The sequence below is a fragment of the Polistes fuscatus genome, unplaced genomic scaffold (assembly GCF_010416935.1).
Source record: "Polistes fuscatus isolate 324 unplaced genomic scaffold, CU_Pfus_HIC Scaffold1, whole genome shotgun sequence".
NCBI classification, from domain to species: Eukaryota; Metazoa; Arthropoda; class Insecta; order Hymenoptera; family Vespidae; genus Polistes; species Polistes fuscatus.
The window spans coordinates 10,827,485-10,841,415 of NW_025112997.1; the positions used below are offsets into that span (position 1 = coordinate 10,827,485).

Consider the following 13,931-nt stretch of genomic DNA (forward strand, 5'->3'; position numbering starts at 1 on the left):
AAAAGTGCTTATTTTCTTTTTTCTGATTTATAACTATGCAGGTAATATTTAGGAAACTGCGAGCTAATAATAACTGGACATAATATCTGAATGATGACAAAGATTTATTGACTAATTGTAAGTTTCTAACTTTATTTTTGACTAACTTTTATTTATTGACTAATTGTAAGATATAAAATAATACGTATACAAATCATTAAAAATTGATTATAAAATTGAATGTTAATAATTTAAAAAAAATTAGTTAATAAAGAAATAAATTATGAGGTTGGATTGGAAATGAACATAAAAGTTAAATTATTGTGTTACTTTAACATTTAAGTTTTTATTAACCCTTTTCAATATTGGTATATCTTCTAATAATGTGTTATTTAATTACGCACTCATTTTCATATCAAGATCACGCATGAGAGAAATCTGTCGTACTCTTATTTTAGATAATTGAATGGTTATTTTGTAATTTACAAATATAGAAATAGTAGAATTTGACGCATTCATTTGTAGTAATAGTCAATTAAACGAATTTCTTTCTTAAATTTTTACTTTTTATGATTATTTAGCATAAGAAACATTTGTTGAAATCATAATTTTGATTATATCATAGTTAAAATGACATAATAATTAATAATAAAATAACAATCTAATAGAAATATATGGCAAAAATGATAAGATTAAAAGTAATGATGATGAAATAAAAGATTTTACTGTATTAAAGTTTTGATATACAATATGTGACTTTAATTATATTTTGGACTAATTAAGTATAATACTGCGCATATATTATAATGTGCGTAGCTTTGATTACCTCTATATGACTATATTTTCATATAGATTGTCGTACAAAATAGCACTCATTGTGCCTATTTATAGACTTAATTACTTATAGACAATACTATTCTAAATATATTTTTATGAAAAACAAACGCTTCTTCCTAGCAAAAATTAAGGAATAATTTAGATCATTTGATGGAAAGTGTCATTTGAAAAGTGGTTATTTAAACAAAGAATTTGTAAATAATTTGAAAAAATCTAAATGGATATACGAATCATTCTATAATGTCTGTAGAAATTTATAATTAAGGGTATATAATGTTGATAAAAATGTAGATTTTGTACTTAGTAAGTGTTTCCAAATGTATGTACTTTCAATGTATCAGAATTTTAATATCATAATTGTACAAATTATTGCTTGGTATAGACAGTTTTCACAAGGTCATAGACAGTTTCACTCATAGAATGTTCATTTAATTGTTTCAATTAATTTATCTATTATACACTTCAATATAACATCTTTTTCTTTGAGATGGCATACGTCACTCAGAGTTTAAATATGTAATTCCTGCTAAATAGATAGTTTCATAAACTTTCCTATCTTATTAGTATTTACAGTTACACATCTCTTTTATGTTACCTACAGACTGTTTATCAAACGTGCAGGAGCTAGTTTTGAAAATCACAATTTTGGAAATATTATTTATATTCTACTTATATTTATTTTATACTTAAGTGTTTGTGCTTATCCTCTGAACGTTTTGACTTCCTGAAAAATATAAATTATTTAGAATTAATCATTATATTTATTTGATGATATTTTTATAACGTGTATATATAAAGTGATCTAATAATTAGGTACTTAAGTCAAGCAATTAACTTTACTTTTAGAATTTTTTAATAAAATTTGTATATTTAGTATATAAATTGCCTTAATAATGAAGCTTAATAATTAACTTTAATGAGAACAATTTTTATGGTAGTTTAATAATAAACGATAAGATAATATCTATTACTTTATCAATTTTCTTTACTTTTTATTTTGTGAAGTTAATCGATTTAGCATATGAATGGTTCAATTATTGCCATCTCAAATATCTCCATTACTTCTGTTTGCACGCAATAAATACTCAACAAGACAAAATTACACTATTTCAAAGGGTACATTTAATGGTAGAAAAATATTTGCCTAAAGGTCATTTCTTTACGAGATTTCAAAGTTATTGATAATTTTTTAAATGGAACTCTACAATCTCTTTTACACAAATCGATTACTCTAACCATTTCAAATAAAAATTAGGATACAAAGTTACAAAATAACTAGTTAACAAGATATTCTGAAAAATGTCCAATAATGCATGCAGCTGTAACGAACCATATCTTGTATTTGGTTGAAGTTAGACAAAAATATAAAAAAAAAAAATGAACGATTAAAAGTGGACTCTAAATATTTATGATTATATTTTTATTACAAGTTGCATAATTCATGTACATATGCACTAGTAGTAAAAATTATATATGTACATGTGCTCTTATGCAAAAAAATATGTTATGAATAGCTGTCCACATTTTAGACCTTACTATTTTTATTCTTCAGAATGGCACGAGGAATTAATTTGTGTAAAATATTATAAGATTCTATTTAAAAATACTGATAATCTTGAAAAAAATAATCTTGAGAATAACTTTGATCTATCATCAGATGTGTCCTTTGTAATTGTGTAATTTTAAAAAAATATCTTTAAGAAAAGATTATTTATTTATATTTTTTAGAAGAATATTAGAAAATTTTCAGAAATTAGTCAAAAATATGCACGTAATAAGTATTAGTACACTTCTAATTTTACTAAAAAAACTTTAAATTTCTCTTTAAATTAAATAGTCGCTTTATCATTTAAAAATCGTTTTAATCTTTTTCTACATCAAATTTCTAGTTTGAATATCAAAAATTTTATTTCGCTCTTCTAAAAGTGCGTTTTTGAAATCTTGTTTTGAAAAAAGTGCTTTATGAAATTCAAATCTGGGAACTGTGATGAAATTTTGAACTAATATTGTACATTATACAGGATCCATTACCATGTATTCTATGTGTTATACTTTGGATTATTATCTTGCAAAAATATATAATTGCCCTGTAATTCAATTTTATGGTCTATAATACTATTGATAAAATGAAGAGATCAAACCTCTACTTGCATTCATACAACCATAAACTGTGACGAATCCTCTTCTAAATTTTACGATCACTTGCAAATTTTTGTTTTCATATTCAGTACTTGTGTTCGCTTCACACTATATCATCTATCTGAACCAAATATGTTATATTTACTTTCATCAGTAAATATAACTTGAAATATTATGCTCTATATTACTGCACCTATCGATATCAAGATTATTTTTAAATTCAACTGGATATCTATTGTATTTATCCATGCATTTTGCTTTTCTTCGAATTATCCATCAGTTAGTACACTCATTTATTTTTCGTTAACGTCTGTTTCTTAGATTATTGTATAGTTCTTCAATTTCCACATTTGTCAATGATTCTTTGGATCGTAAACTGTGGTCTATTTACAATTTTAAACATTTCACTCATGATTTTGCACTTATTATGTAAATTTATAATAATGTTTCCTTTTTATTTTTTTTCACTGGTTTTCTTGTTTTTTGTCCCATTTTACGATTATTGATTTTATTTGAATTTAGAATACTACCTGTATTGACAACGTCTCCAGATAGACTGAGCCTAGTTATGTTAATATAAGATGCATTATCTTGTATTTATCCTATGTACAGTGTCACAAATCAACGTCTATATAAATACTTATCACGCGCATATTTTCTACTAATTTCTAAAAATTTGTTGATATTTTTATAAGAATATTTTTGTCAACATTTCAAAGGTATTTGTTCAAATTAACTACTTTAAGAGAATACTATATTTATTTACATTTATTATTTATATGTAAATATATACCTTCATTAGTCATTTCTTTCGTGTCTTGTTCGTTTACAATCTTTCTTTCATTTTTCATTTCCGTTATTGCATTTAGCATAGCAGTAGTTGAATTTTTAACAGCAATATAAGATTGCTCCAAACGTTTTAATTTATCGTTTAATTCTATGCTGGCTGCATGTATTTGTTTCACCTATAATAATTAATAATATTTGAATATATATATATCCACGATATTTAATGATAATAATAATTTTTTATTTTATTGAAAAAATAATGTACAATTCGTGACAAAATTAGGCCGTTAGACTGACTAGACCGGATTTACCGCTTTTTGAATGATTACTTTTATCTTTAAGCTATTCAGAGCTTTCCGGACAATTTTCTCACGAATGCTTAGATTATTTGAAATGGAAGTGCTCGTTCCCACAATAATATACCTGTTCTGTTAACGATGGCAATGTAGTTATTTGTTCAGATATTTTAGCATATTCTCCTTGCAAAGATATAACCTTTGTACTAACATTTTGGGTTGTATCCAAGAGGGAGTTCAATATATTCTAAAATAATGTGACATTAATAACAAATATATTAACAAATATAACAACGAGTAAATATTTTTTAATCTAATCACTATAGTTCACTTTAAGCTTACATGATCTTTTTTCTGATCTTCACTTGCCCATTGAAGAGTTCTTGAAAGAGTTTCATTAACGTGCGTCAAGTTATTTGTTACATGCAATATCGCAGCATTTAATTCTTCGGTTTTCAATCTGGTTTCATTGGTAGTTAAGATCTGAGGCTTTTGCGTTAAATTAGTCAATTCAGAAATAGCGTGCTGTAAAAATGAAATATGGAAATAATTAAATTTTTGAAATAAAATCTACATAGTGTGATTATTTTACAAAAAAAAAGTAATTTAAATATCGAAAGGAGACTATGAAACTAATATTTATAAAAATTGTATGTTTCATTACTTTCCATTTCAGGCAACTCCAGTTTGAAATTTTTAGTGACATTCCTTACTTTGTAATATATCATTTTAAAGTTAATAACAATCTGTGTCTAATCACAGTTAACAAATTTAATTTTATTAATTCATTTACAAAATAAAATTAAAAATTATAAAATAAAACTAAAAATTATTTATTTGTAATACTACTACATTTTTAGGATATTCAATTTATTTTCGAACTCTTGACAGATATTTCATTTTGAATGTATCAGTAAATTTGTCAAAATTGAATGTATCAGTATATTTGTCTGAATTAAAATGAATAAAAGTTTTCCAAGAGAATTTTTGTCCATTTTAACTATCCTGAATTATCGAAATCATAAAATGATAGTAGATCAAGATAACTCGTTTGACAACATAGAAACATTCTGTGAACTAGACTTGTACTGCTTATTGGTTTATCTTGTAAACAGATCAATTAAATTCAATTCTTTAAATATGATTAAACGTAAATTTTGAATACCTTCAAAGTTATAAATCACAAGGTAAGGATTTCTATATAAAAGTTTAGAAGATTAGATAGCTGGAATTAGAAGGAATGAAACAAAATTTTATTAACATTAATCTTGAATTTGTTCTTTGATATCTAAAAATTGACTTTTTTTTTTTAAATCAAAATTACTTAAAATCAACATTGCTAGCTAACATTGTTCGTTTATAGTTATGCTAATAAAAATTAATTTAATATTTCTTGTGTATGTATTATATATACACGTTTTTTTATAAATATCTAATATGTATATATCATTTTTTAAATGCTTGATTTTCTCTATTTTGTCAAAATAATTGACACATAATACAAAAAATATGAAGAGTACTAAATGAATTCAGTGTTAGAAATGCAATAAATTTACCTGTATGTTGGTTATATTTTGTAACACGGTAGTTTGAAAGTTTTGTACACGTGTATTAGTTTCCTTCAACTTTGTTACAGTCGAATCCAAATCGCTTATTTGACTACCCAACGAAACAACTGTTGTAGAAAGTGCTTTTAAATCTTTAGGAACATTAGCAAGTTCCGGAGCAGCGTGCACCCATTCTTGAACTTGATGCAATCCATGTTGTATATTCGCTAACTGTAACGAATTTTTATTATTAGACGTATCAAAGGATATAACAATAATCAATAATTATAACAAGTAATAAAATAATAAGAGATATTCACCTGAATAGTAACATTACTTATTTGTAACCTGAGATCTGTGAGATGAGTAAAAATAACTGTTTGATTATTTTGCAAATCTCTCGACATAGAATGGCATTTTTGCAAAGTATCAGGAACACCCTCATTACCGGCAATTACTGTAATATGATAAACATAGAAGAGCTCGTAATAGATTAACTAAATGATAAGCAATAATAATGCTGTTATAACTATTACAGCTTGAATCATATGATTATTTTAGATTTATGACGATGATTACAAGCTAATCTTTGAAATTTATGTGTACAACGGATAAACATTTTTTGCCATACATAATTTCATTCTGGAACTAATTGTCGCATCTTCGCAATAATCTTATATGAAAAAGAAAAAGGAAAAAGAAAACATTAAATAGATATTTGTATTATTATAGTAGATTTTTAAAACACAAGAATAATCAAATGAACAATAATCAGCATTATTTTTCAAATCCCTCGCGGCAGTACCTTGATCCAATTCCGTTCTTAAGGCGCTGAGTTGTTGACGAACGTCAATAAAAAGCCATATTAAGCTAGCAGTAGCTAAAACAGAAGCGCACGCCAAAAAGGCACTACAAGCCTTAAGAAATCCCGGACAGGCTTGGCTTCTTCTTCCTCTGCATTTGCGACTGCTTCTGGTCGAAGTATTCCAATATTCTGAACGTTCGTCACTGCTATCTGTCAATAATTCCTGGTAAAAAAATAATTTGTATAGTCATTGTTAACAAAACATCAAGTCCAATTAAAGCATATTAAAACAGTTTATATTAGATTAGCCAATTATTAGGTAGTGTTACAATTTTGTATTTAAAAAAATGTTAATATTGCTTAATTAGATATTAAATACTAAAAATTGTTTCAATAAAAAAAATATATCTATATATTATTTAAATATAAGATATTAAAAATTTTTAATAAAAAAATACTATATGATATTATGCTTTGATCTAATTGTTATACCAAATATTTTCAATACAAGAATACACTAATATTTTAATTTATTTAAATGACAAATATCAAACATTTTTTCAATACAAAATACAATAATGTGTGTTATTTATTTAAATATAAAATACCAAAAATTATCAATAGAATATACTAACGTTATTCATTTAAATATGAATTACTACAAATTCTAATATATTATTTATTAATAAATCCATTACACAACTACAATATACTCTAAAAATACGTTTACGATATAATACAGTGAAAAAATTGTGATAGCTCTCTATTAATATGATATTCTTATAGAACAATTTAATAAATATGAACAACCCTTGAACATCACATGCGTTTCCATGACACTATTTTGTTTTATTTAAAACAAAACGAATTAATAACCGTATTATAAAAGAATCGAGTAATTTGATATTTTTATAATTTAATTAAAAAATAAATAAATAAATACCTGTGAACTACGTTTTCCAGAAGTTCTCCTGGAAACAGCATGCGGAGGTGCAAGTGCATCCAATTCCTTACGTTTCTTCATTTTCTTCGTTGGTTGACGAAGCGGAACGGTAACTGCTACTGAGTCCATTTCAAGTAAAACCTCCTCCTTCGTCTCCTTTATTTACATATACTTATTATTCTTAAGGTGAAGTATATATCTTATTGGGGCAATTTAATATGTTATATTATGATCATTAAGGTTGTAATCTTTAAAAATGCTAACAGTTCATTGTATCTAATAAATGTCCGATGTATTTCATCGCAAAATTTCTTCGTTCTTGATAATAAAGTTTCTAAATGATAGTTTAATTGGTCCAAGAAAAGGACAGGTTCAGTCGAAGATATTATTTATTTTATATAATTAAACATACATGTTTATACATATATATATATTTTTTTTTTTTTTCATTTACGTAGGATAAATATATTTATTTGTTCATGTTTTGTTTCAAGCGTATGTCAAAGAACCGCGAAGTTACACGAATTTGAAAGAAATTACGCAAGCAAGACAATTGATACCGAATGATAAATGAAATTATAAAATAGCCAATTCATCGAAGAAAAAAGAAACTCTAACAAACTTTTTAATTATCTTAACTTTTATTTGAGGAAATTAAAATATCAAATATATCTCCTTAGTATTCTCGTATTATATTATATAATCAATATTATCAATTAAAAGTAATTAGATCTACGAATACTTTCTAACATTTATTTTTCTTTCACGTACAGAAAGAAGACAGAAAACACTATAGCAATGCGAACTGAAATAATAATGACTCACGCACACATATGTAAGATCCGACGATAAACGTGACTAATGTTTAACATATTAATTTCAAAAATTATATATCAATAAAAAAATATCTCATTATGAAATATGTAAAGAACAATATATATATTTATTTACTATAATACATATATATATATATTTTTTTAATGAAATTGATAAAATTAGAACTTGTTTGCATCAAAGTATATCCGTTACCGTTCGTTTAGCATGAAATAACACTGAAAACGTATATACATAGATGCAAATTATTTCGTGGAAATTTACTAATGTAAGAGGGTATAATCAACGATTAACAATAAAAGCGATACGGTGCGATTAAACAACGATGCATTTACAAGCCGAACATTATCACGATACTGAAACTCTTATCATCAGATTAGTGGTAAACAATAACAGAAGGTACGCGCGCTTTGTAGAAGAGCGCGCGAGTGCGCATCTTCTGGGCCACGTTATACATATTCTACTACTGCACACGTGTTTATTTCTTTTTCTCTCTTTACAGTTGCGTGTGCGTTTTTTTACAAAGTGAGTCAATAATTACTGCAAAAATAAAATAATTTTCTGTTTCTCATCGGTTGTTGCAAATTTTCATACGAAATTACAAACATGCATGAGTAATGTTGAATTTTTATAGAACTATTAAATAAATTACGGATCGCGTTTATTTGTATTTTGTATTTAAATCAGTATATATAAATTCATTCTATAGACGGTAATAAAAGTTGACTCACTATGTGTTTATTTATAAATAAAACTTATTACGTACACATATATACGTTGTTTTTTCAAATATAAATATCTAAAAACAATAAATGTGACAAACGTCTGTAATCATATATACACATGAGTGTTTTATATTTTACTATATATTTATGCTTGTGTGTAGGTGTGCGCGCTGCCTTGCAAGTGCACTTGCTCAAGTTTTTCGTCGGGATAGTTAACTGATTGCTTTGGTCTCTATCACGAAACCAGAGCCCAGTTGCTTTCCGTCTGTGACGAATGATAAGGAATATCAAGTAATCGACCGCAGGAGAATGAGAAGCTAATGATATTAATAGTAAGCTAATAATATTGCTATTTTTTGTTAGTATCAAGAAACATATATTAAATGACTATTTCAACGTTCCCCACCGGTTTAACGTTTGATTTTAACTTGATACTTTATTCTGAGAATAGTAACATAAGATTTTAAGATTATAAGATAATCTCCACATGGATATATATTATTACACATATATACTACATACTTTAAATCGTTATCTCGCTCAGATATAACATTATCTCTAATTTTTACTTTAAATGTTCTTTTTTTCCGAATGACATATGAATATATCAAGTAAATGTAAGAAATGTATTCGTAAAATCCATTTCTTTTTAAAGTAATTGAACAAAGTTATATCGTAAAATGTTAAAACGAAAAGTTTGAATATTATTTATAATTAAACGAACCAATGGTCAGTTATTTGAAGTAATACATATGTTCAGTTAAATTTTTATGTGAGCAAAGTTCGTTACTTTTAAAAATAACTTAACAGTTATTTAGTAAAACAATAACGAAACGTTTAAATACTATCATTTGTTTATCATTAATTCTACCAATGATACAAATAATAATGAAGTAGTATGTTATATTTCGATCAAAGTTGTATACATATTTAATTTTATTTCATCTAGTTGAGTTTCGTTATTTTACTAAATATATAAGCTACGTTGATAATTATTATGACTTACGTATTTGAAATATAACTGGTGTTAGAGTTTACAACCAAATGTCTATCATGTTAGTCATATATTGTGGAAGTTTTGTCATGAAAATGAGTACGATAAACTAACAAAACGTTGTTAACAGGCACACTGTTATCTATATCGCGGAAAACACTTTCGGCACTTGGACACAAGTTCTCTTCTTCGATTAAAAAAACGCATTCGACCTTAACACCATTTGAATCAACGTGATATCTTGGTGACATGAACGGTATCGTTTTCTGTTATCTTTCCAGTCGCGTCTAATATAAGCTTCGCCCACGCTAGAAATGAATTATAAGAGTCTTTTCTCATCGATTCGACCTTTGTTGCATACGACTTGTGCAAGAGGAAACACGTACAGAGAAAAGACAAGACAATAAATAGGTGACACACATAAATTTTACAATTTGTTTTTTCTTTTTTTCTTTAATTCTTTTTCTCTTTTATATGTTATTTTTATTCCTCACACATTCGCCCACCCTATTGAGATAGTAAAATCATTCTAAATTGACAAGATGAAATTGCACAATGACAATCTGTGACACGCATTCACTTTTCAAAAATTCCGAGTAACGATAAATTTTTCAATTAAATATCATGTTTAAATGACGATTACAATGATATTATCTTTCATCGTGATCGATCGTAAACTGTAGACGTTCAAGTGAATTTTTCAGCGATAAAAAATTATCTTTATTCTTTCATGACAGTAAAAAAGTCAACTTTTGTGTTTGAACAGTGGAAGATATACGCGTGTTAAATAAGTAACTGAATTTAGGCCTTGTTACATAAATCTTTAAAAGGCGAAAATAAAACGGCCATGCGAAAATGCACGAACCATTTTCGAGGAGGCCATAATATATCGACAGATACACGCGTACATACCACACAACACAACATACACACACACACACACACACACGTTTTAACAGAACGTACGGGACTCGCCCGCCACTCGTCGTCGTCGTTCTCGTCGTCTCTGATATCGACTGACGAAGGGGTTGCCTTCGCACAAGAACCACAACTTCATTTCTACCGCTAGGGGTTGCTTCGTACGGTAAAAAACTTATTCCTATTATTGTTCTTTGTACATCGAAATTTTTAACAGTAAAACTACCGATAGTTTATATATATTTATCTATACTGTAATCTAGCAAAATTTTTTACAAAATGCATATTTTTTATAATAGGTCGCAAATAATAGTCAATTTGATATCTACCAATTTTAAAAAAAATAAATAACAATCTTTATATAATAATAAAATGATATCCGTAATTAATGTAAAATTGAGCGAAGAAATGAAAAAAAATTAAATACTAACTTTTAACTGTAATATTTCAAATTGGTCATGTGTAATATCAAATAAGTAATAATATTATTTATTTACCATTAACAAATTAAAATATTTATATATATTTAATGAAATTTATAATTTATCCAATTTAATGATCATAATTAATTTGATGTTTACTGGCTTAAATAATAAATAAAATAATTTTTATATAATAATGATATAATATTTATAATTATAATTATTGTAAAGTTGAGTGAAGAAAAGTTATCATCTAAGAATTTTAATTCAAATATTTTCAATCAGTCATTTGTATTTACAATTTGGGTTAAATATCGAATAAGTAATATTAATCGTAAATTTACCGATTCTTTATGCTTACCTATTTTTATCACAGCAGATCAAATGACCTCTGTCTTCAAAAAGTTATATATTTTATAATGTATGCATAAAAAAAAATATACCATTAATGCATTAAGAATTCTTGACTCATCAAATAACACTATAACTTGTAAGAAATTCTGCTAAAAATTTTATAACCGGTTGTGGTATATTTAGCATTAATAATAAGACAGAAAGTACATTTTTATAATAATCCTTTAACGCACATACTAAAGTAAACTTGAATAATGTCGTATTAGCAAAAAAAATTATTCTTTTAATATTTACATAATTTATATAATAAAATAATTAAAAAAAAAATTTATTATATATTATTATATTTAATATAATTTATTTATTATATAATTCAATATAAATTTTGAATAACCTTTCTAAGATTTTATATGCTTGAAATATACACGAATAAAAAGAATGATTCTTTTGCATTTAAGTGTTTTTTAAATGCAAATTAAAAAATTAACAAATAGCATACCATGGTTGATAGAATTTTTAAATGAAAATTCTACATTGAATGTTATTATTGTTCATTAACTTTACAACAATTATAACAATAAATTATACTAATAAATTCCTATTTTTATTGTTTGAGGAACTTTTCTATAATATATTTTCAACACAATTCTACCCTTTTGCCATAGAAACTATCTTATCACCTCTTTGGAGTCAACAGCATAGTGTTCCGAAACAGTCACCTCTCCAAGTACTAATCATGCCCATCATTGCCTAACTTTAATGATCGTACAAGAACTAGTTTTTTCAATGAAGCAAAGTCAATAATAAAAATATTTTTATTATTACTTAAAAATTGTTTTACTTATTTAATTTTTAAAAATCTAACTTTTATAAAAACTGATTAGTCATTCTATCAGTTACAGTGTAAATAGTCGATAGGTTTAGTGTTAATATTAATATTAACCATTAGCACTTAAAATTGTTTTTTTTCTCATAACCATCTATTATCCTACATTTACAATTAAATAGATAACACTTTACTAAAAAAGATTAAACTTATAAATTTTTAAAAGAATACCTAAATTTAGTATATCTTTTTACCATAATATTATGAACTAAAAATTGTTCGCATTGAAGTGTTTGCAAATTAATTTTCATATAATTTAAAACAATTATTCATTAATCAGTTTACTAAAATTAGTTCCAGAATGTTTTATTCGATTACTAATAATTAATGTTTACATATTCATTCTAAAAAACATGCTATACGTATTCAGATGAAAATGTATTAACAAATTTTGAAAGTTATTTTTAACATTTAAATATAACTTACCTAATTTTAAAGATGTATGCATCCTTTCGATTTCTCCGTATAAAATTGCAGCTAGCCAGGACAAAGCTATCAACCAAAATGTTATTAATAATGCGATTATCCATAATAATATAACTCTTATGGGTTTCTTGCAACCACATGTGCTATTGCTTTTAACTTTAACAGTGCTTCCTTGTCTATATCTTCTACAACAGAAACAACATCTTTATAGCAAGTAATAGATAAGGAAATAATGTAAGTAACAATTTATGTAAATACTTATATTAAGAAAAATTATAATCTAATAAGTATCGGTATTGACATTTATTATTCTCACCGCTTAAATTTTTTTTTTCTTGGTGTTAAGATTAAATCTGCTATGTCCGTATCTGTTTCTGAGAGGAAGTCAAGTAAGTTAACAGTTTCCTTGTTTCCTAGCATAGCCTCTTTCTTGTTATTTAAAAGGTACATTATTGAATTTTATATTAAATTAATTGAATGCATTTTTACAATGATAATATACCGTACAATAAGTTTTCACAATGCAAATAATTAATATTATACGTTTAAAAATTAATAAATATAACTACCTTTAATGTATATCCTTCAAAAACGTTTAATATAATTTATATCTATTATTAGTGAAAAATCTTAACGGAACTAAATTATGAAGATATACTTTGGCATATACCTATTTTAACACATAAAGAACAGACATTATTCGTCTATATAGTACTATCTGTAGGTGAAAATAAGTATTAAATTTTTTTAAGGTTTTACTTACCTTACATTGATAAAATATAGTCAACATTGAGAATAAAAAAGCGCAAAAAAGTTGACACAGAACCTCCAGAACTAAGAAAAATGAAGATATACATTTAATTGCTAGCTATCAGCTAATTCGAAATCCATATTTTTAAAATTTTTTATTAATTATTTAATTAGTTATTGATAATTAAAAATTTGAAAATTTTTTTTGTTATTTCTCAGTAAAGCAACGTAGTTGGCCACAGCAGAAAAAAATGAATAAGTGCACTAATTTGCTAATAAAATGTTTA

At 25.6% G+C, this 13,931-nt stretch overlaps 2 protein-coding genes and 1 long non-coding RNA gene across 4 annotated transcripts; 1 reads left to right on the forward strand and 2 right to left on the reverse strand.

Annotated features, from left to right (window-relative positions):
* Nucleotides 1-1,140: 1,140 nt before the first annotated feature.
* Nucleotides 1,141-7,465, reverse strand: LOC122521074. 2 transcript variants are annotated; one of them, XM_043641509.1, is made up of 8 exons: nt 7,336-7,465; nt 6,393-6,615; nt 5,908-6,044; nt 5,597-5,818; nt 4,383-4,565; nt 4,168-4,287; nt 3,749-3,920; nt 1,141-1,540 (listed from the first exon to the last, which is right to left on the reverse strand). In XM_043641509.1, the coding sequence occupies exons 1-8, from the start codon at nt 7,462-7,464 to the stop codon at nt 1,503-1,505; spliced, it is 1,224 nt and encodes a 407-aa protein (XP_043497444.1). In that variant the 5' UTR covers nt 7,465; the 3' UTR covers nt 1,141-1,502. The 2 variants fall into 2 exon arrangements, with proteins under 2 accessions (XP_043497444.1, XP_043497435.1); XM_043641500.1 differs by lacking the exon at nt 1,141-1,540 and adding an exon at nt 3,447-3,517.
* Nucleotides 6,547-7,643, forward strand: LOC122521091. The gene is made up of 2 exons (XR_006304659.1): nt 6,547-6,618; nt 7,356-7,643. It is a non-coding gene; the product is annotated as an uncharacterized LOC122521091 (long non-coding RNA).
* On the reverse strand, nt 7,421-13,453 carry LOC122521082. Its single transcript, XM_043641521.1, has 3 exons — nt 13,211-13,453; nt 12,895-13,079; nt 7,421-7,491 (listed from the first exon to the last, which is right to left on the reverse strand). Exons 1-3 carry the CDS (start codon nt 13,342-13,344, stop codon nt 7,466-7,468), a joined length of 345 nt encoding a protein of 114 aa, XP_043497456.1. The 5' UTR covers nt 13,345-13,453; the 3' UTR covers nt 7,421-7,465.
* Nucleotides 13,454-13,931: the final 478 nt, after the last annotated feature.

Excerpts from the sequence above, each read along its gene's own strand:
- LOC122521082 (XM_043641521.1), bottom strand. The coding sequence starts at position 13,344 with ATGTACCTTTTAAATAACAAGAAAGAGGCTATGCTAGGAAACAAGGAA. Across the intron at positions 13,080-13,210 it reads AGAAAAAAAAAATTTAAGCG|AAGATATAGACAAGGAAGCA; the intron begins GTGAGAATAATA and ends TTTCTGTTGTAG. Across the intron at positions 7,492-12,894 it reads GCATACATCTTTAAAATTAG|GAGACGAAGGAGGAGGTTTT; the intron begins GTAAGTTATATT and ends ATGTAAATAAAG.
- LOC122521074 (XM_043641500.1), bottom strand. The coding sequence starts at position 7,464 with ATGGACTCAGTAGCAGTTACCGTTCCGCTTCGTCAACCAACGAAGAAA. Across the intron at positions 6,045-6,392 it reads AAGAACGGAATTGGATCAAG|TAATTGCCGGTAATGAGGGT; the intron begins GTACTGCCGCGA and ends ATCATATTACAG. Across the intron at positions 4,566-5,596 it reads AAAATATAACCAACATACAG|CACGCTATTTCTGAATTGAC; the intron begins GTAAATTTATTG and ends TCATTTTTACAG.